At 27.9% G+C, this 23,111-nt stretch overlaps 3 protein-coding genes across 8 annotated transcripts; 1 reads left to right on the top strand and 2 right to left on the bottom strand.

The window, feature by feature from the left end:
* Nucleotides 1-513: 513 nt before the first annotated feature.
* Nucleotides 514-15,336, bottom strand: LOC103568464 (CAP-Gly domain-containing linker protein 2). Of its 6 annotated transcripts, none has more exons than XM_014441092.2 (13): nucleotides 14,726-15,336; nucleotides 11,241-11,303; nucleotides 10,972-11,124; nucleotides 10,728-10,910; nucleotides 10,291-10,489; nucleotides 9,125-9,341; nucleotides 8,872-8,916; nucleotides 8,309-8,449; nucleotides 8,046-8,210; nucleotides 7,825-7,845; nucleotides 6,060-6,216; nucleotides 2,481-5,990; nucleotides 514-1,184 (listed from the first exon to the last, which is right to left on the bottom strand). In XM_014441092.2, exons 1-13 carry the CDS (start codon nucleotides 14,835-14,837, stop codon nucleotides 1,138-1,140), a joined length of 5,013 nt encoding a protein of 1,670 aa, XP_014296578.1. In that variant the 5' UTR covers nucleotides 14,838-15,336; the 3' UTR covers nucleotides 514-1,137. The 6 variants fall into 6 exon arrangements, with proteins under 6 accessions (XP_014296578.1, XP_014296583.1, XP_014296582.1 ...); XM_014441097.2 differs by lacking the exon at nucleotides 14,726-15,336 and adding an exon at nucleotides 14,210-14,718; XM_014441096.2 differs by lacking the exon at nucleotides 14,726-15,336 and adding an exon at nucleotides 14,185-14,718.
* A 214-nt stretch (nucleotides 15,337-15,550) lies between these two features.
* On the top strand, nucleotides 15,551-20,133 carry LOC103568463 (uncharacterized). The gene is made up of 5 exons (XM_008545330.3): nucleotides 15,551-15,711; nucleotides 15,819-16,027; nucleotides 17,348-17,680; nucleotides 17,749-17,976; nucleotides 19,405-20,133. The coding sequence occupies exons 2-5, from the start codon at nucleotides 15,839-15,841 to the stop codon at nucleotides 19,855-19,857; spliced, it is 1,203 nt and encodes a 400-aa protein (XP_008543552.1). The 5' UTR covers nucleotides 15,551-15,711; nucleotides 15,819-15,838; the 3' UTR covers nucleotides 19,858-20,133.
* A 146-nt stretch (nucleotides 20,134-20,279) lies between these two features.
* LOC103568509 (leucine-rich repeat-containing protein 30) lies at nucleotides 20,280-22,922 on the bottom strand. The gene is made up of 6 exons (XM_014441091.2): nucleotides 22,361-22,922; nucleotides 22,078-22,264; nucleotides 21,856-22,002; nucleotides 21,600-21,779; nucleotides 21,202-21,390; nucleotides 20,280-20,388 (listed from the first exon to the last, which is right to left on the bottom strand). The coding sequence occupies exons 1-6, from the start codon at nucleotides 22,716-22,718 to the stop codon at nucleotides 20,319-20,321; spliced, it is 1,131 nt and encodes a 376-aa protein (XP_014296577.1). The 5' UTR covers nucleotides 22,719-22,922; the 3' UTR covers nucleotides 20,280-20,318.
* Nucleotides 22,923-23,111: the final 189 nt, after the last annotated feature.

Below are 23,111 nucleotides of genomic sequence, written 5' to 3' on the forward strand. Positions count from 1 at the left end.
AATTTAAATATTCAAAATCTTGATAAAAATATGAAAAATAAAAACCATACTTTTGATACTTTGTTTAATGATTTCTTAATTTAATTGCAGGTATAACGAAGTAATCGGGTATTGGGTCTCTTAACTTTTATTAATTAATCACTTTATACTTGAAAAAAAAAATAATTAAAGAATTTATATATTAAATAATGTTAATAAAAGCTTCTTCGTCTTTAATAGCCTTTTTGTTGTTTTTATTTCGAAAATAAGTAATCATTGTTATTAAATAATCAAAAACACAAAGTAAAGTGGTAGACACTGAGATAATGACAAAAAAGACACAAATATATTTTTAAAACATTACAACATTCCGTGCAGAAGTTTTCTTTAAAAAAAATTTCCTAAACTAATCTTTTTTTTAGGCAGTCACACTAGGATCCTTCTGAAGTAAAATAATAAAACATAAATTTTATGAAATAATTTTTATTAAATTACATTTAAATTTTTTAAATATTTATAATGAACAGTATTTTGTGCATATTTTTGAGCCACATTGAGCAGTTCATCGATACATATGTGCAATAAACAATATATGAATGAATAATAAATACTTGCAGTTGAAAATAATTTAATAAAATTAAAAAAATTAATTTAATTGACACAATAATTAATATTAATCAGAAAATTATTTTTCAGTTAGTTCATAATTTAAATATTTACACGACAACTGCAATAAATATTAAATATAATTAGGCAAGCAGTAATTATTTACATAAATACATTTCTCTCATTTTTAAAAGTTTTTAAATTCGCAATTATTTAAATTTTAAATTGTAAGTAAAAATAGTCATTGGACTCTACACTTAAAGCGATCTACGCTTTTAATTTTTATTATTTTATCTAATGGACAGTCTTGAAAGTGGAGAAATGAAATTAATAATTAAATATTAAAATAAATATATTAATTATTATAATGATTAATTATTTGAAACTAAATCAATAGAAGCTACTGAGGAAGACACTTGTATAGGAAGTTATTTTATAATTTAAAGTTCCTGTACAAAAATATACTCTAAAAAATTCAACAAATTTTTTTTCATATAACTGGCAAGCAAAACTAATTATAATTATTATTAATTTATTGAGTATTGTCTCGAGCTAAAATGTCTCAGCATCATCACACTGGGCAGTGTCATGTCCAAACACTAGAAATAAACAAATATTTATCAGATAAATTACTTAGTAATTAATCGTGGCTCAGTTTCTAAATTAAAAGACAAATTTTTAAATTAATTCAATTTCGAGATAAAAATTCTTAATAAAAATAATAGAGGAGAGTGGGGTCAATTGAACCAAAAATACTTTAACATTTTTTTTTTATATGAATAAAAGCAAAATGATAACTTTTTTTTACGAAATTATAATTTATTCTATAGACTATCATTTCTCATAAGCACATAACTTAATAAATGATCAAAATTTTTAATAAATACGAAATTGTACAACTGCATCAAATGGTTCAATCGTCCTCTTTGCGGGGGCAATTGAACCACTATTTGGGGACAATTGAACCAAGAGTATTAGAACCTTAAACGAATGACTTTAAAGAATAATTTACTGTTCATTACAGCTTAAAACTAAAATTACAACACTTCTAATAATATTGATTATTTTATATAACATTCTATGTTATAACAATCACTTTCAAAACTTCTGTAAATATAATTATTTTTTTTCTTGATTAGTTTAGTTTGTTTTCACATTCAGTCAAGATGCGCGCGTATGTCTGATGCTCACAGTGTGATTCGTGTGGTTCAACCGTCCCCGAGAGTACTGTTTCAATTGACCCCATATGATTTTATTGAAATAATTAGTTTAAAAAAAAATATTCAAGAACTATTTTACTAGAAGTAAAGTTAGAAATTTATGACTAATATATATATGAAGGTATTGCAAAAAAAATTTTAAGTTTACATTTTAAAATTTTTAAATTATTAAACAATTTGTCGAGAGCTGAAAAAAAGATTCAGATGCCTAAAAACACAAAAACTTGAATTTTTTAAAATTAAATCATCATATTAGTTCCAAATTTTGGTCAGACTAAGGCTTAGTGTATTAAAATATAATTCCAATAGGACGACTCATTTTTCAATTTTTATCGATTTTTTAAGCTTATTGGTTCAATTGCCCCCTGGTTTAATTGACCCTACCCTCCCCTACTAAAGTTAGTCAACGTCTAATAATTTTTAGATTTTTTTAAAAACGATAAATTATTTTTAAAAAATATTAAAAAAAAAAATTCACCTAGAATTTTTTCAATTTTCTACATATGCATATTTTTAGCATTTTTTTTTTTTGGGATTTATTTGGTGAAAAAAAATCTAAAAATTGTTGATTGTCTGGAAACGTCCGGATTATTTATAAAACGTCGTGCAAAATTTTGACAGAGTCAGAAACTGAGTCACAGTTCACGTATTTTTTAAAAATAAATAAAAACTTACTCTCGCAATTTTCACAGTAAGGCCTTTCGACGGCAACTTTCTTAGACGATTTTTTTACAGTTTGTTCTACTTCAAAGTCTTGCGATTGTTTGGGACAATCTTCAGTTTCATGAAGATCGAATTGGTCACAAATATCACAGAACATCCTCGGTGTGGCTGTTTTTTTATCTATAGTAAATTTACTGTAGTCATCGGCTTCATTTGCCGGTATGCCCATCTCGAGGACTTCTATTTTGCACAACAATTTTTCATTTTTCTTCTGCATGTCCACAATTACAGAGTTCAAAAAATCGATTTGTCCTTTGTAAGTCTCATTGTCTTCGATCAACTGCGTTAAATTAACGTCATTATCATTATTCCCATTATTTTTCTTTACGTCATTCATAACGATAGTTTGACGGGATGAATTTATTTCCGTTAAATTTTTATTATTTTCCATCTTAGTCTTTAGCTCTTCTAATGTGTGACTCAATTTAGTTGACAACTGTTTATTTTCTTTGTCCAATAAGTTGTGATTTTCTCTCAACATTTCGGAGTCCTTTTTAACTTTTGTCAATTCGTCTGCCAGACTCTGAGTGCGTTTGACTATTTCATTTTCATTATTTGCTACGAGATCAGTAAGCGATTGAATTTTTATTTCCGCATCCTTCAAATTTTTTTCCAAAGATACTTTAACAGTCTGAAGATTTTTATTTTCCACTTTTACGGCATCGATTTCCAATCGTTTAACTTCTAATTCATGATCCTTAGTTTTATCTCCGTTAGTTAATTCATCTTTGTCTTTCTTCATTCCATCAATCTGCTTCTGCAAACTAGCAACTAGATCATCACGATTATTAAGCTCGTCTTTGACACTCGCGATAACTGTTTCGAGCTCTTGATTCTTACTTTTTACTATATTCATTTCTTTACAAGATTTTTCAAGCTCCAGTTCCAACTGCTTCAGTTTCTGATCAAAAGCAGCCTTTGAGTCTCGTAAAGATTGCAGCTGTTCGTTCTTCAAACTCTCAACCAAACTGTCACGCTCTCCAAGATCTTTCAATTTAACTTCCAACTCTTTTTTAAAAACTTCGCGCTCACTCTCAATCACTTTAACTTTTTCCTCCAACGCCGCCTTGTCTTTCGCACCATCTTCGATGCTCTTCAAGTACCGATTCTTCTCCTCCTGCCATTCAACTCCCGTGTCTTTAATTCCCATCAACTCAACCTTCAATTTTTCACACTCTGCGCTTTTATTAGCAGTCAAAGATTCTAGTTCTTTTATCTTACCTTCAAGTTCTTTAGCATAACTCGCAGACTCACTTAATTTATCTTTCCATTCCCCTGCCGACTGATTCATCACCTCGATGGATTTTTTAAGATCTTTGTTACTCGATTCCAAGTGCGTGATCTGTTCCTTCAGTGTCGCAACCTCCAACGAGGCTTCAGATTGAGCACTAGCATAATTCGAATTAGCCAAAGCCAATTGAGTAAGACTGTCATTGTACTTGGCATTAAGATCCTGGACTACCAAACTAGCTTCCTCTTTCTCCTTCTTCAGATCATCAATCCTGATCTCCAAACTCTTGACCAGACTTTCCTTTTCTCCAGCCAAAGCTTCCAAACGAACCCTAGACTCTTTCTCTGCCTCCAACTTCAGCCTAAAATCTTCGAAAGATCTCTCACTCACAGATTTTTCGTTAATTAATTTTTCTTTACTCTCTTGCAAATTTTTACTCTCTTCCAACAAACTTTTAAGTTTCAGTTCCAATTCATCCGCATGCTTTTGCAACGCTTGAGACTTTTCTTCACTCGCAGACGACAATGACGAGTACTTGTCACTTAAACTAGACAAATTATCCTCAGTAATTTTCAATTTTTTATTCAAATCTTCAACTGTCTGCTGCTTTATTTTATTTTCCTCCACCAAAGCGTCTTTAATCTTCATAACTTCACCCAATTCTACTTCTTTAATCTTTAGCGCACTAATTTCTGCATTCAATTCCTCTTTGGACTTCACCTGAGCATCCAACTGATCCTTGAGCTCACCAGATTCACCTCTCAACTGTTCAACGACTTGATTAACAGCTTTAAGCTCTTCTTCAGCGCGATTTAATTTAGCTTCCGATGAAGTTGACAAGTTCTCTAGTTCAAATACTCGCTCGCGCAGTTGATCCAGTTCCTTTTCCTTCAGCCTCAAGTCTTCATTGTACTTGATCAGCTGATCAGAAGAATCAGCAGACGTACTGATAACACTAGATATTTCAGCCTCGAGTTTGCTCTTCTGTTCAATTAATTGTGATATTTTTTCTTCAGAGTGCGACAACTTTTGATTAAATTCCGCGATATTAACTTCATACATTCTGAGCTCACTTTCCAAATTTGTTTTAGTTTGCTCAGACAAAGTGATTGCATCCTTCAACTCCGAAGTTTTTTCCAGCAGACTATTGATCTCCTCATCCTTGCTAGCTAACAAAGATTTCAGTTCCTTGATTTCGTGCTCCAGGTTACTAATCCTCGTAGACTTTTGGGTCATGTCAGCATTTATTTCCGTGATAAATCGTGTCTTTTCTTCCAACTTACTTTCAAAACTCTCTACCAATTGTTTTATTTCCGCGTCCTTTGATTTCTGGAGCTCCACTAGCTCAGTTTCCTTTACTTTCAAATCTTCATTGAGCTTTTCCAATTGAGCTGAATAGGCAGTAGAAGTTTTCTGAAGACTGGCCAGAGATTCTTCAAGCCTTTGTTTTTCTTCAATAATTATTTTATTTTCATTTCCAGAGTTCATTTGCAAATTTTCTATTTTTATTTTCAACTCGTGATTCATTTCTTCCGCAATCTTGAGCTTCTTACTCAACTCTTCTAGCTGCTCGAGAGCTTTTTTCAACTCCGCATCCTTGTCTTGAGCCAGTGACTCCTGATTTTTAAGATCCTGAGCAAGTTTTTCGAGCTGCAATAAATTTTCTTGGTGCTTCAGCTTCAACTCATCAATCTGCTGATCCTTGTTTACCAATTGCTCATTCAAATTTTTAGATAATTTATTTATCTGCTCTTGATTTTCCGCCCTAAGCTGACCCAACGCAGTCTTTTGATCCTCTGCATGTCGGACAGTTTCATCCTCCAACTCTTTACTCTTTAATTCAACAAGTCTGTCCTTATCTTCAATAACTTTTTCATACTTTGCTACAATAGAATCCCGTTCCAGCTTACCCTCTTCAATAATTTTCTCAATTTGACATTTCAATTTTTCAATTTCCTGTTTCATGACTTCACTATCATGTTCCCTTTCCTTGGTAATTTTTTCTAGAAGTTTTGTCTTCTCCTCCAAACTCTGCTTAATTTCTTGATAAATTTTCTGATCACCAATTTCTTGATCTTTCTTGCCAACATTTTCTTCCTCTTGCCTACTCACTTTAACTTCCAGCTCATTAATTTTTTCTTCATGTTCTTTTATCAAGTCGTTTCTCTCAAGTATCTGTTTCTCTAGAGTTATTTTAGCTTCCTCCAGACACCAATTACGGTTCTGCAATTCTATAAAACAAATTAACAATAAATGATAGCAATAAAAAATTCAAAAGCTATTTATAAATAAGTAATTACCGAAAAATTCCGTCGTTTCATTCTGTAACTTTACCAACTCTTGTTCAGCTTCAAGTAGACGCGCATGTTCTTTCTCAAGTTGTATCACTCGTTCTCGTTCTTTAGTTAATTGACTCTCCAACTCATTTATTTTACTCTCATTATAAGTGTTAATTACCTAAATTAATTTATATTAAATTATTTTATTAAATATCACAGCATCATACATTTATTGTTAATCCACATTAAAACAAACAAAAAATTAGACAAATAAAATAAATGTTAATAAATTAAAATTGTTAACAAAACAATTAAATTAATTATCACACATTTTTATATTAATATATTTAATAAAATAATTTGAAATTTAATTTTTAAGCCTCTAATTAAATGTCTTACAATTATTACTGTCTACCCTTTTAAACAATGTAAGGGATTTAAATATTCAAAACTTGATCTAAAATAGAATTTGTTTGCAAAAACATTTAGTTATAAATTGTTAGTGGATATTAGTAATAAATTTATTTAATTTTTTTTAGCTTTATAAATAATTTTACCATGTTACGAGCAATGATTTATTCAACAATAGACTGATCCGATTCTTTTATTATTTAAATTAAAATAAACTTTTGAAAGCTGATAAAAATTGTTTTATAGGGTAGGGGGTGGGTAAAATGGGCTTAAAAAAAAATTTTAATGGATTTATTTTGGCCATAAATTGATGATTGGAGTCAATATGACTCAACTGTAGATACATTTTAAATGTGGGGCAAAAAGAGACATTAAAAATTTCGAAAATTTACGAAATTGATTTTTTTTTATCAAATTTTTTTAAAGAAACTTTATGAGGCTCATTTTATTCTATTTCACTTATTGACATTTAAAGGGAGATACAGGTCTGAGATACAAAAAAAAAAGAATATTTTTGTGTTTTTTTTTTTTAGAGTACCTGTTTTATTGAAATTCTTAAAATTTGTGACATTATTAAGCATCATTTCAAGAATATTCTGCTAAATTTTCATAAAAAAATATTGAAAAATAAGCCAGTGGTAGTGGGGAGAGACGAGTCACTTTAAAAATAAAGTCTCTTTGCCGTAGGCAGGATAACTCATGACTGCCTCATCTGAAATTAAAAAACCAAAAAGATTCCTTTAGTACATAAATTTATTTTGGATCTGAACGAAGGATTTTTTTTTTTCAATAACTACTTATTTTCTAATAAAATAAAAGGAACAATTTTTGGCAAAAATCAGAGTTTTTCGATCGAACCTTTATCAAAAATTCAAAAATGAATATTTTGTTTACTCCTTCGTTCAAATCCAAGATAAACTTATGTACTAAAGAAGTTTTTTTGGTTTTTTTATTTCAGATAAGGCAGTTATGAGTTATCTTCTCTACGGCGTGAAGACTTTTTTTTAAAGTGACTCGTCTCTCCTCACTACCACTGGCTTATTTTTCAATATTTTTTTATGAACTTTCAGAAGAATATTCTTAAAATGATGCTTAATAATGCCACAAATTTTAAGAATTTCAATAAAGAAAATACTCTGAAAAAAAAAAAAAAAATTACAAAAATATGCTTTTTTTTTATATCTGAGACCCCTTTCCTCCCTTAATGTATTTGTACTACTGCGGAATAAATTATTGATCGTAAAAGACGAAATATTTTAATAAAATTGTTAATAATAAATGAAGAGTGTTATCAAAAAAAGTGCAAGCAGTGCAAAACAGATCTTACTTTTCATAACTTAAAAAAAAACCATCTACGTATAAAAAAAGTACTTACTCCTTCTTCAGCTCTCTCTTTCTGAAACGTTAATAAAAAAAAATGATAGAATGTGAGGTGTATCGTTAGCAAAAGCTTGGGTCTGTTGATGATTCTTAACATGAAATTAAAAATTTTAAATTCATTCCATCACCAGAATATAAAGCTTTGTAATAAAATAATTACTAAGATAATAAAAGTTATAATAAAAGTATTTCCATTTAAATTTAAAAAATAACCACCTGAATATCTTCTTTGTTAACAGATTCTTCTTCAAAGCGAAACAATAAATCTTCGCTTTTTTGTCTCTCTTCCTCAAGCTGCGCAAATAGTTGACTTTTTTCGTCCAATAATTTTTCTAGCGCCGACTGCGCCTCCAAAACCGCCTTCTCCATATCTTCCCGATACTAACGATATAAAATATTTAAAAAATAATAATAATAATTCAAGGTTACTTTTATAAATAATTTAATCTCAATGAGTTATTAAAATAAACTAAAACTACCTTATCATATTCTTTTTGTAGCTTAACTATTTTTTGCTCAGCATGATCAGCTTGAGTAGCAGCTTTAGTAATACGTTCGCGCTCAAGATCTCTTTCTTTTCTCAACATATCTATTTCCTGCTGCTTCTCCTTCAACATCTCCTGTAAATTTATCATTTCTTTCAAGGCCATTCCCAATAAATCATTCACAAAAAAAATATAAATACTTGAATATAAATTAAAACTGTCTTAAGTCTACCATTCAAGCTTTTATTTATATATTTATTTATTTATTTATTTACAACTAATAATAATAATTATTATTTATTGTAATTACACAAGGAAACAACAACAGGAGTAATATCTTTATTTAAGTATACAGACTAATAAAATAAATTAATAACAAAAAAAAAATCAACAATTTTATTACAAGCAATTCGTACAAACAATTAATAACTAATTAAATCACTTAGATCTACATGCCTACGATACTTAAATACTTAAAATAAAACTAATTAATAATCAAATAAGTTACAAAACAATAAATAAATAAAATTGTTAATTAGTTAATTAATTATTCTCACCTGCAATGAGCTTCGGGCAGGTGTTGAAGTACGTAAGCCTGTCTTCTGTAATATCAAATGTTAGAAAAAATACTTTGGCCATGCAGCAAACTAATTACATGCATATTAATACTAATATCACGGTTTTTAAATTTTTTTAAATCAAAAACCATTTTTTAAATATTACATAGCATTTACAAACGTCATACGTTGATGTAAATATATAAAATAAATTTTTAAAACGTAAGGATTACTCGGGAGTCGCGAATCTTACCCTCGTGGCTCCGCGGGTCGCGGTACTTGCTGTTGTACTCGCTAAGCTCGATAAGGAAGTCAATGATTCTCTGGAACTTGTTTTACGTAATGAGGAATTAAGTGCAGCTCCAGTGGGTTTATGGACCACGCAAATAGATGGTCGTTTACTTGACGGTGATCTTGATACTTTGTGTGCAGGCGCAAATAGTCCATGCATAGGACGACATTCAAAGTACCTGATTTATTATTATTATTTATAAATTAAATTATTTATTTAAAGGAACTAGAAGTATGCGAATCGGGTTCGAATTGAATAATTCGAATTTATAAATTATTCGAATAGTTCTTTTCAAATTATTTATAAATTCTAGAATAATCCGAAAGTTTTTGAATTAAGGAAAAAGACCCAGTATCTGTTCAGGGAACTAGTACCAGATCACTCCATGTATTTGTATAAATATATTTACCAAATTTTACTAAATATATCTATACAAATACATGAAGTGATCAAGTACTAGTTCCCTGATCAGGTACTGGGTCTTTTACCTTATTAGTAACTTTTCAAATAACTCGATTCGAATTGAGAAAATTATGGTCAGCTTTTAAATATTCAATTTTTATTGAATTGAGAACCAAAAATAATATTTTCGTAGATTCGACTCTAAACTCCATTACGGAGAAAAAGGTTGGCTCGAAACCTACCAATTTTTGTTAAGCTGTCGACTCAACTTTAAACAGGAAATGAAGCATTCAAAAAGTTTTAATGCTCTTATAAAAAATGATTATGTCGCATCACAATTATTGCAATGTATGAAAGTAATTGTTATCAAAGCTTATCGATAAATTTCTCACGTGTAATATGTATTGTGATACAGCACAACAATTTTTCGTATGAGCATAATAATTTTTTGGATGCTTCACTTCCTGTTTCAAGTTTGGTCGACAGCATAATAAAAATTTCTAGGTTTCGAGCCAACATTTTTCTCCGTGTATTTACCTCTGTCAAAAATTTGAATTATTCGAATAACTATTGCAATTTCAAGTCGTTCAAAAGAAAATTATAAAATTACTCGAAAATTTTCGAATAGTTTGTTTGGATTCGATACAAGTCATTTGTATGTTCGAACTATTCGCACACCTCTAAAAAGGAATTTATTTAAATAAAATCAGGTTATTATAGAAGACCTTTTATCAGCAACAGAACCATCATTTTTACCAACAGGATCATCCAATTCAACTCCACACCATTCACCATTCGCGAATTCAGTCTCACCCATAAATCTCAGTACTCCTGTTTTACTTCCTTGGCTTGACGATACGATAACACGGTCTCCAATTTTTAAATCACGTGGTGATACGGAAGACAGACTTGTCATTGAGGCATCTATATTAAATTTTATATTCTTATGTATTATATATTTATTAATTACACATATAATTATTTATTTCGTTTTTTAATTATTCATTTAAATAATTTTTATTAGTAACAAAAAAAAAAAAAGCATTCTAATAAAGGAAGGATAAGTGATAGGGTAAACTAGATCTAGATCTACAAAAAAAAATATAAAAGCTGTGCAGAATGTAGTGGTCCTATGGACGACGGTAATAGTAGCGGTCCTTACTTAGTGACGGTGAAATAGATTTATTAAGACGGCTGTCAGGATTCGCAGGACTTTTAATTCTCGATGATGAGAATGATGGATCAGAAAGTGGAAAACGTGTAAGACGAGTTAAACGTGAAAATATTCCGTGCTTAGGTGCGCACTGAAAATAGCGCGCTCCTGCAACTGATCCATCATTTTTTCCTAAAAAAATAATAAAATATTATAAAATAAATAAATAAATTATTTATTTATAATAAATTACCAATGGGATCATCCAAGACAACACCAGCCCATTCTCCAGGAGCAAACTGTGTCTCGCCAATGTAAGCAATTGATCCAGGTTTTGATCCTCCGACCCATACTCGGTCTCCAATAATAAAACTGTCAGTATCTTCAGTCAATACGACGCTCGTATCTAAATAAAATTATTTAATTTAATTAAAACGTAATGATAATAATTATTTTAGATGATTAATGAAACTATTTTTGGAGTTTACATGACAATTAAATAAAATAATACATGCGGCCTACCTGATCCACGACGTAGTGCATCAGATCTACGGATTGGATTTTCATAAATCGGCTCCATTGAATCTATCATGCAAACAGGACAACAAAAGGTACTGAAAGCTCTTGTATTAAATATTAAGCAAACCAACAAAGTATACAAATAAATATGTAAGGAATGGACAGCAAAATTATTAAAGAAAAATATTTTTTGTTTTATTTAAATAGGCGGGGATTTAATTCAAAGTTTAAAATTAACTCTCTTTAGGTATCGTTGTAGTGTTAAATGAAGCGAAGTAACATATTATTTCCTTGATAATTATATTATCGATGATCTTACTACCGGAAGTTAATACAATCGGTTTTGGTCTTATGATCTTGCTCACATTGTTATATAAATATGACGTGTTTATATATTCGTTTTTTTTAGGAACAGTAGTCAAGACGCAGTTATTATTTTTTGAATTTAATTTTTATGAATGATTAATGATTTATTTAATGAGGATTTCTGTTTGTGATATTTAATAATCTCAGTATCTGGTGTAATAATCTTAACATTTTTAACGTGGGTGACAACATTTATGACATGAGTATTTATATATCATTATGAGATCGAGATCGGCTGGTTGATTCGTAATTATATTAATGAATATTCGTATGTGGGTGTGGTTTTAATGTCATGTTTATGTATTGTAAATACAAATGCTGTGTTATAATTTACGTGGGTAGAACCTTGTGTTGTGTGTGTCTACAACAAGATGGAAAGCTGATTAAATGGATATTACTTTAACAAAGAATTCCTTGTTACTCGAGTTAACGGAAATTGTTTCACTTTATTTTATTTTATTTTACTTTAGTTTTTTACCGGCTGCTTTGAATTTAACTTGTCGTTTTATTAAATTATTTTTATTCATTACTTTTTTAAATAATTAATTATGGCTGAGATTAAAAATTATACTGAAAGTAGCAGACAAAAAAAAATTATTTCTTTTAAATGAACAAGTAAAATACTCGTCAGAAAAAACTTTCAAAAATTGCACATCAAAAACTTCAAAAAATCTTTTTGTGCAAATTCTGAAAATTAAATTTTACTCACAACTAATTAGTTGGTAAAATTTAAAAAAATATTTGACGTCTGCTACTTTTAATATCATAATTAAAACTAGATTATTTATTTTACTTTCTGTAATGAAATAAAAATATTTGAAAATTTTTATTGAAAAATTTCTGTTTATTTGATTTAATTTTTTTGCGGTCGCTGTGACTTTTACTTGGCATTTAAATAAATTGTAGATTCATTATTTTTATTTAGAATTAATTATGATTAAGTAAATAGTGAGATAAGAACTAGACAATTTATGCAAATATATCATAGTATTATTTATAAATTTTATTGAAAAGTTATAATTCAATGAAATTAATTAAATAATTAATTTAAAAAATTTTAATTAAGATATTGAGTTAAAAAATAATTTAATTAAATGAAATCGGTGATTTTAATTAATAATTAAAAAATTTTCGGAAATAAAATTGAAAGAAAAAATTTATAACAAAAAATAAAAATTGCGGGTAAATTTAAAAAAAAATTAATGAGTATTTTGTTAACAATTTTAAAAAACACACATGTCCAAAAATAATTTAAAATGTCCTTGTAATTTATTTATTTGTCATGTTTTGTATAAAATACGACTCGTTTCAATGGTGAATGCCATTTATGGGAGGCGCGGGTTCACCGAGAATTCTTATAATTTTTTAAATCTTGCGAAATAATGTATTACGTCAACCTAGAATAATCATTATCATTATCCACATACAGTGTAATGTAAACCACAAATTACTTAGTGTGTCTAATTGCTATAAATAACGCTTAGTACACGAATTTACCAGTTTAGATATTTTTTACCGATGATAATTAACAACCTCATTAACATAAATTAACCATTAATTATATAAATTAAACGTATTTGTAAACGGAATGATTATTCTTACACCTAAATTCTTACAATCATCTAATAAATTAAACATTATCGAACTTGTCATGTACTTGTCATCTGTCAGATATTTAAATACATATTATTTCATTAAATTTTTATACAAATAAATAAATTTCATTTACTTTTAATTACTCCGCAAATAAAGTACGATATTAAAAATTTTTGGATTTTTTTCTCAACTAATTAATTAAAAAAATATAAAAAATAAAAATATACACATGAATTTAAAAAACTATAGGTGCAATTTTTTCAAATATTTTTTTTTTATAATTTATGGTTTAAAAAAAAATCCAAAAATTATTAGACGTCGGCTAACTTCAGTATCATGTATTTAAAGGTAATAACAATTAATGACATCTTGCGTATAATTTATTTTATTTTTTTATAGTAAGTACGAAGGTTTCACGATTTCACTTAAATAAAAACTAATAAGGTATGATACGTTTTCTAAATGGTGATTTATATGTTTTGTTATATTAATTAATTTTGTTTCAAATAATTTTTATTATTATTTATATTAAATTTTATTTTTTCGTAATAAGAATTGTTAAAATTTTTTTTTACAGGCAATTTTTTATTTTGAATTTTGAATTAATTATTTTTAAAATAATTATCAACACCAAGAAAAATTTACTAATTAAAAGTTTTTAAATAAATTGACGATAAAACATTTAATAATTTAAAATTTTAAAAGTAATTTTTAATTGACACGTAAAAAATTTTTATTTGACACTAGTAAAATTTTAAATTTGAATTTTAAAAATCTTTATAATTGACACGAAAAATTTTGAATAAAAAAAAATTATTTTGAATATCGTACGGAAAACTATTGGTAATAATGTTACTAAAAAAAAAAGAAAAGAAAAGTTTACATCCCGTATCACGAACTTAAAAAATATTTACCAGCAAATGTGATGACAGATAATAAATAAAATTTGTAACGATTATAAACTTTAGTAAAATAATAAATATACCGGTAAGTAAAAACTTGTTTCTCACAGTAGGTAGGCGTGTTATCAGTAACTCAGACAAGATCCTAATGTTAAGTAAGACCAAGAAGCCTGCCTTCCGAACGAGAACAAGGGTCCAGCTTGATGGTGGCTACCAAGACACACCAAAGACTCCAGACTCTTCTCACAAACTCGTAGCAAAGTAGGGGTAATTCCTTATACAGAATATACGCGTAATCATTATTATATACTTACCCATATTGTGTCACAGTCTCTCTTAATGTCCAGACTTAAAGACACTTGGAGACTTGAGTAATTGGTTCTCATCAATCCGTTCCGACATATCAATGTGTGGATTTATTTATAAAACACTTAAATTTTAGTGTCTATGCTAATTGTTTTTGAGTTTTTAATCAAGACAAGACTTTATATTACGTTTGCTGTTTTTTCAAACATTACATACATACATTCAGCACATATCGCTAATAATAATAATAAAATAGTAAAAACATAAATAATAAAAGACTAGGACTAGGACAAGTGATTAATTGTGCAGTGTACTCACTCATTGATGATCTTGGTGATGGAGATGGTGGTACTGCTGGTTTAGGTGGTACTGTACAACACGGCCGACCGATTTTAGACGGCTGTCTTAGACCAGATGCTTTTTCCGACATTATTTTTTATTTTTATTATTGATTATTTTATTTAATTAATACTTTACACTTTTTTTTTGGACACTTTACACTGCTATGTACAACAAACACCACTGATCAAGGTTATGAAATAAAATATCATCTCATATTATTGTTTTACTTGTATATTATTAGATGGAATTACCTTGAAATTTAGTAAAATATGTTACGTGAAAATGTAAAAAAAAAATTATAATATTCAAGATGTTTTTTTTTTAAAATCAATATGTCAGCAAATGAAAAATTTTAAATAAGTTGGTGTAAATATAATTACATAAATTTGAAATAAAAATAAATATTTTAAATTAAGGTTACGTCGTATTGTTGATTATTTAAATCAGCTCACGCTTTTTTTATTTATTTTTTTTTTAAATTATAAATAATAAGTCTGGGAAATTTTGAAATTTTTTTTTAACAAGCTGTCACTTTCAAATCAAGGCACAAGTTTGTGATAAAATATAATTTAATGTTAAGTAAACATTTGAAATTTTTATAATTATAAATGAGATAATTATAATGATAATAATAATAATACATTTGGAAATATGAGTATATAATATACGAGGGAAAAAAAAAATTAGAAGCTGCTGTACCACTAAAGTTTTAGGAAAAATTTATTATTGTTTGGAAACAGGTGGCGGTGGATTAAATTTTCTGATGGTAAAATAGATTTCTTATTTAGTGGATAAAAAAACAACAATGGCCACATTGAGCATGGAAAGTTGACATTGTGTAATAAAAACATAAATTTACCTAAAATAAATTAAAAGTTTAAAATATTATCATTTTTCTTACAAAAAATAAATCAAAATCTATTTAAAATATTTATATGGCAGAAAAATTTCAGTAACTGGACGTAAGTGTTGACGTCTGCGACAATGATGTCATAAAAATTACAAGGCGACATTAAACAATCAGCAAAGTTAATAATTTTTGGTTTAAATTTATTTATCGCTTTTAAAGTTTTTGGTGATGTCAAATAAATGATGGCAAGAGCGTCAATGTCAACACAAGATCCAGTATCATCATACATGGATGGTGTCAATGTAAAAATAGCAGAAGCGTATAAGCCACCTAGGAAAGTTACACTTCCAGCAGCTTACAATAATAAATTTCCTGACATCGATCGTTATAATTACGATTTCAGCCTAGAGAAATCTATTTTAGAGAAGGTATCACTCATTTATCTACTTGTAGTCCTTTTAATGATAAATGTTGATGCGGAACTATGATAAGTCACTTCAGAACCTCTTTATGCACAGTAGGGTGGTCGTTAAAAATTAAATTTTCTTGGGCGCCCCATAAAAAACCTTTTTAGTGAAAAAATACGTTGGAAATTTGGTTTGTCTGCCTCAGGATAATCAAAGTTTATTTTTCGATACAATCCCGCTTTTTTTCAAATATCTTACGAAATATGCAGATTTTTAATTCTTGACAAAAAAGGTCATCTTCATTTTTTTTAGAGAATGTGTATTTTTGGAAAAATTTCAAAAAAACTTTTTTACATCTGATGAATTGTGCGTTTTAAGGATTACAAATTTTGAAAATAACATTTTTCTAAGTATATAGAAACTATAACAAACATTAATGATTGATGTGTTACGAGTTACAAAATTGTTTATATTTAAGAAAAAAAGTTATTTTTAACATTCGTAATTCTTTAAATACTCAGTTGATAAGATTTAAAAAAGTTTTTTTAAAATATCTTCATAAATACGCATTCTATAAAAAAAATTAATATGACCTTTTTTGTCAAGAATTTAATTTCCTACAAAATTGTTCCTATGATTTTTTCCTTTAATCTGCATATTTCATGAAATATTAAAAAAAACCGCGATCGCTTAAAAAAATGAACTTTGGTTTGAGGCACGTGTTCTTTTTACTAAAAAGAAAAAACCCAGTTACCCACGTATTTTTTCACTAAAAAGAAGCTTTTTATGAGGCGTCTAAGAAAATTGAATTTTTAACGACCACCCTAATGCACAGGCAACTCCATTGTTTTTCTCTATATAAAATATGTCTATCGCAAAACACTTCTATCCTTGAATTGATTCCTTCAAAACATTTTTACCCAGAATAATTCTTCTCAAGCTCAAATTGACTTACAGCTACGAAATCACCAGTAACTGAAAAAACTCGCTAGTGATCAAGAAAATTAACAGATTTTCCCAGTTACTGATTTTATTTAGCTGACTTAGTAATGGATAGTGTTATTTCGGATAATCTTGTCATTGAATAAATAAGTTTCGGAGTAGAGTTCAAGCTTGAAACGAATTGTTCTGGGTAAAGATATTTTGGAGGAAATAATTCAAGGATAGTTTTGTTGTACGATCGACATATTTTAGATACAGACGTGGTTATTAATGCCTGGTACACTAAAGTCCAGCAGTACTACTTGTAGAGAAATGCAATAGAGCTACCTGTTCATAGAGTGGTTCTGGAACGAGTGGTCACAATGCCATTGATGCTAATTAATAATTACTGATGAATAGTTAGAGGAATGGCGGAAAGTAAGAAAAGAAAACAACGAAGCACGTAAGCAGCGTATGGAGGAAAGAAAAAAACGTGAGCAAGAAGAAGAAGATTTAAATAAAAGCAATTCATCTTCATCACCAGATGCACTTCCACTGCCAGTTAAAGTTGCTCCAGCCCCTAAAACGACAATACTTACTCCCCAGCCGCTGTCACCACCGGGTGATCTCCATGATATTGATCTTAATGTCAAGTCAAATGGGCTAGACTACGCGGATTTTGATAATGACACGTCTAGTCCGTTTGATAACATGGAATTAAAAACAATAAATGATATGGAAGAGCTTGCACAAGTATTTAATTTAATTATTATTTATTAGTAAATTTTATTTGTTATTTAATATTTATTATTTATTAAAAGGTTTTGCAACCATCGCAGTGGGCACCGCCAGCGAGGATTGAAAATATACTTAAAGAATTAACTTTAGAAAATAAAATAAATGAAAGTGATAATGATGATAAAGATACGGGTGTTGTAAATAAAATAGATGATCGGAATGATAATAATAATCATTTTGAATCTAAGCGCCGGAATATTTCAATAATTGTTGAAGAACTTCAGCGTGAACTAGAGCGCCCGCATATGGAAGTAAGCATTTTATTTAAATTGTTTTTTAAAAAAATTATTGCTAAATTTTCTGCATGAAAGTTTCAAATCTGAGACAACTCGGGGTTTTTATTTATGATACTGAAGTTAACCGACGTCTGATGGTTTTCAGATTTTTTTTTTTAAACAAATTATGAAAAATATTATATTTCAAAAAATTGCACCTCTAGTTTTTTTATACATTTTATACATGAGCATATTTTTATATTTTATATTTTTGTCATTGATTTGTTGAAAAAAATCCCGAGAATTTTTAACTGTCTGTTAACTTCATGATCATTTTTATTTTAAATTAAAGACTAGAAATTACTGACTGATTTTTTTACTTTTTCTAAATGATTTAAAAAAAAATTAATTTTTGAAATTTTAAAATGTCAGCTTGAAATTTTACACTCTGTTAAATTTATGTTCATCGCGAATTTTTTTTCATACAAGTTTTTAGTTAATTAAATATATAAAGAACTGGATGTAAAAGATCATGGTGACCACATTTCTGAAAAACCTGGAAATGTCAGGGAATTATAAATATACTGGAAAAATCAGGGAAAAGTCAGGAAATATCGTCACAAAGCTGAAAAAATTTTTACTTTCTTTTCTTCTGACTGAAAAAATCCGATAAATTTTTTTTTCTGTCAAAACTGTTCAAAAAGTGGCGCAGCGCGAATGCGATTGTAAAATCATCTTGAAAAAGAATTATTAGAAATTGATCCCAATAGCGAAAAATGAAGCAGTTAGAATTAAAAAGGCTGTTAGAAAAAATAAGTCTTAGTAGAAACCAGGTGCTAGGATCTCCAAGCTATTAACATCCATATTAACAAGTTAAAAAACCAAAAACATTAATTGTATACATAAGTATTGAACTAATAAGTTTCACTATATTTATTATTCGCGTACTTGATTAATATTTTAATAATATTCTATAAAACTTATTTATGAAATTTATTCTGGTGAAAATGAAATATTTATTTATATTTTATTATAGAGTAAGTTATATAAAAGCAGATTTAAAATAAAAAATTAATTATTCAGTTAATAAATAAAAAAAAACCTATGATCATTGACAAATAATAAAATAAAGTTTCATTTAACGACAATAATTGATCATTTATTGAACTGAACTTTAGCTTTTCATTTTGAACTAAATAAATATTTTAAATGATTTAATATAACTACATACAGTCAGGGAATTTTTTAATTATTTCACTAGAATACCTGGAAAAGTCAGGGAATTTCTGTTTCAAAAATCTGTGGTCACCATGAAAATTGATGAGAAGGTAGACAAATAAATTATTGATAGTTTGAAAGCAAAAAGCATTTTTATTATTATTTATTTGTAATTAAAAATATAAATTGTAATTATTGCTTTATTTAAAAAAAATAAAATATCAATAATAAATACGAAATTTTCAGAACTGGAAACCGTGGCCAGATCTAGAAAGCCCGGAATGTATTTCCAACACAAACACCAAAGATTTATGCAGCAATACAGATGAATCAGTGAAAATAACAAACGTACTGGAGAGTTTATCGTCGGAGGAGGATAAAAAATTAGCTAAACATTTAAGTGACATGGGATTTCCTTTGTCGCGTGCTGCCCGGGCGATCGGTGATCTAGGTGGTAAGGATAATAAGAAAGTTGTTGAATATTTATTAGCCGTCCAATGGTTAGAGGAATTAGGATTACCCGGTGATGATGCTGAGAAAGCGCTGGCGCTTAATGATTATGATCAAGAGAGAGCGAAAAAGTATCACGATAATTTGTGTACTCTCAAAGATCTTGGATTTTCTGAGGACGAGGCTTCTAAAGCTCTGCTCAAGTTTAATACTGACCGCGATAAAGCTCTAGATTATTTGTGTGCGTAGCTATTTATTATACTTATATTTTTATTCAAACAATTAAACGGTCTAAAGTCATTATATTTGTGCATTAGCACTGATTTTAAAATTAAACAGCTTTAATGCTACTCTAACTTGTCTACAGAGATTAAACACGGTCATATTGTACGAGACCAATTAATGCTAATTGCGATATTTAGTATTTTTAATTATTTAATTAATTAAATAATATATAAATTAATAGACGTCTGTTTAATTATTAATTGAGTAGTTACTAAAGGCTGATTAATTGTTTTAAATTTGTACATTCACCGACAATCTTTACAAATAAATATATATATAATTTATATAAATATAAATAATTAATCGATCAATTAATAAATAAACTTATATAATATTTAATATTTATTTATAGTTTTCTAAAAAATAATTTATCACGTTTTCTTTGGTTTTTTTTCTTTTTTGTTTTTTGTTGATTGAGGAAAAATTTAACCGTCGTAATAATCCCAGGACAGTGTTTCTATTCCGTGTGATGGAAAATCAAAACTACTGGCACAGCTGTTTGAAAAAATATTTACAATTTTTTTTTTTAATTCATTATTTTTATTGTTTTTTTATTTAAGGGGAAAGGGGTCTGAAATACAAAAAAAAAGAATATTTTCGTGATTTTATTTTTCAGAGTACCTGCTTTATTAAAATTCTTAAAATTTGTGACATTATTAAGCATCATTTTAAGAATATTCTGCTAAATTTTCATTAAAAAATATTGAAAAATAAGCCAGTGGTAGTGGGGAGAGACGAGCCACTTTAAAAAAAAAGTCTCCATGCCGTAGGCAGGATAACTTATGACTGCCTCATCTGAAATAAGAAAACTAACAAAATTTCTCGAGCGCATAAGTTTATCTTGGATTTGAATGAAGGAATAAACAAAATATTCATTTTTGAATTCTTGGTAAAAGTGCAATCACAAAATTCTGATTTTTACCAAAACTTGTTTCCTTGTTTAATTAAAAAATAAGTAGCTATTGAAAAAAACAAAATCCTATGTTCAGATCTAACATAAACGTATGTACTAAAGGAATCTTTTTGGTTTTTTGATTTCAGATGAGGCAGTCATGAGTTATCCTGCCTACGGCAAGGAGACTTTATTTTTACAGTGACTCGTCTCTCCCCACTACCGCTGGCTTATTTTTCGATATTTTTTTATGAAAATATAGCAAAATATTCTTGAAATGATGCTCGACAATGTCACAAATTTTAAGAATTTTAGTAAAGTAGTTACTCTAAAAAAAAAAAAAAAAAAAACACACACACACACAAAAATATCTTCTTTTTTTGTATCTCAGACCCCTTTCCCTCCATAATACTTACTTTTGTGAACAGAATAGTGTGATGACTAGAAAAACACACTCTTCGCTTTTCCCGACGACAATCCAGGCCTCGGTGAAAATCGGCTCTCGACAATGGCTGTTTAAACAAATACTTATCGGGCCATTCGATAGTAAATTATAAAAAATATCGTGTTTTAATGTGTAGTATTTGTCAAAGAAATCATCTTCTCTGAAATAATTTATATTTATAAATCAAAGGCGGTAACTGTGGGCTTAAATTTAAAAATTTAAACAAAAAGATATTTATTTTAAGCTTTAAAATCTATACTATTGTTTTAATATATTATTGTTTTTTAGTCGCGTCAAAAAATTTTTTAAATAAAAATTCGCAAGACTGCAGAAAAAAAACTATAAAAAGTAAAATAAAATAATACATACTTATTTTTATATAAATTCCGTAACGACAATTCCCATAAAGACACCGGTATTTTAATATCTTCTCCAAACACCTGGAACAGTTGCCTTGGTAACTCAATAATATCTTTTTTGTCCCCTTTGATTCCACATAAATTAACTAACAGTTTTATATTTTTGCTAGCACTCATTACTAGTTTACACCTGCAACAAATATTTTATTACCCATCCAAACAGAACACTTCATTAAATAATTGGTTTATTTAAATTAAACTCTTACTCATTTATCAGACAATTTTTTCCATCTTCCCAACCGAGTTCCAGTAGTTGGCACAAAATCGAATACGATAAATAATTAACATTTGGATTACAATCGAAATAAATGTTTACTGGTGATATAAATGAATTCAAAGGTAAATATCTCAATCTATAAATTAATTATTATATCCATTAAAACTACATAAACTTAAATTATATAATTAGTGAGTAATTAATTAATTACCTGTTTGATTTAATGGAAATAGTTGTAAGTGAGCAGGCTAGTGTAAGACGATTTGGTATTTCTTCTAAATAATTATTATCAACAATTAATTTATCTAATTTTTTTAATGACCCCAACCATTCTGGTAGTGATATTAAATTATTTCGTGCTAATGACAAAATTTCTAAGCACTCAAGTTTTATTAATTCTAAAAAAAAAAAGTAAATAAAAAATTGATAAAAATTTATTACATTGAAAAATAAAAAGTAATTAAATAAAAATAGTCAAGTTTATTAACATTTACCACTAGGTAATTGGTTTAAATAGTTATCATCTAACAACAATTGTCGTAAATTACATAAATTTTGAATACTATTTGGCAGTAACTCGATATTATTATCACACAAATCGATAACTAATAATTGTTTCATCTGACATAACTCATCAGGAAATATATTTAATTTATTACCAGATAAATATAAGTTTGTTAAATTATTAAAATCACAAATCCATGGAGGTAAACACGTCAATTTATTTTCTTTCAAATATATCTCTCGTACATCGTGACCGTAATTTTTAAACACCTGAGGTAATTCATTAAACCCGCGGTAATTCCAGTGTAAGATTTTTTTATTTTTTATTTCTTCGATTAATTCCTCCATACTTATACTTAAATTTATATTTATTTATTAATTGATTTATTCATTAACTAATAATTTAACGAAATAGTAAATACATTATGTGCAATTATTGAATTGCATGTAGACTACTGGCATTTCTAGGGCTTACTTCAATCTATTCCTGCATCAAAATATAAAAACTAGGTCATTACCTAGTTACCTATATATATATATTTACTTATATCAATACTTTGTTTTTATCATTCTTAACCAAACAAATGCATTTTATGTTATTAAATATAAATAATTATTGATTATTATTTTTTTTTATTTTATAATTTAATAAATAATTTGAAAAAATATATATATATACTATATAACTATAGTTGGAAGTATAAAAATTTTTATTCACATAAATTTTAATTTCAATTTCAA

This window comes from Microplitis demolitor, chromosome 2 (assembly GCF_026212275.2).
Source record: "Microplitis demolitor isolate Queensland-Clemson2020A chromosome 2, iyMicDemo2.1a, whole genome shotgun sequence".
Classification (NCBI taxonomy): Eukaryota; Metazoa; Arthropoda; class Insecta; order Hymenoptera; family Braconidae; genus Microplitis; species Microplitis demolitor.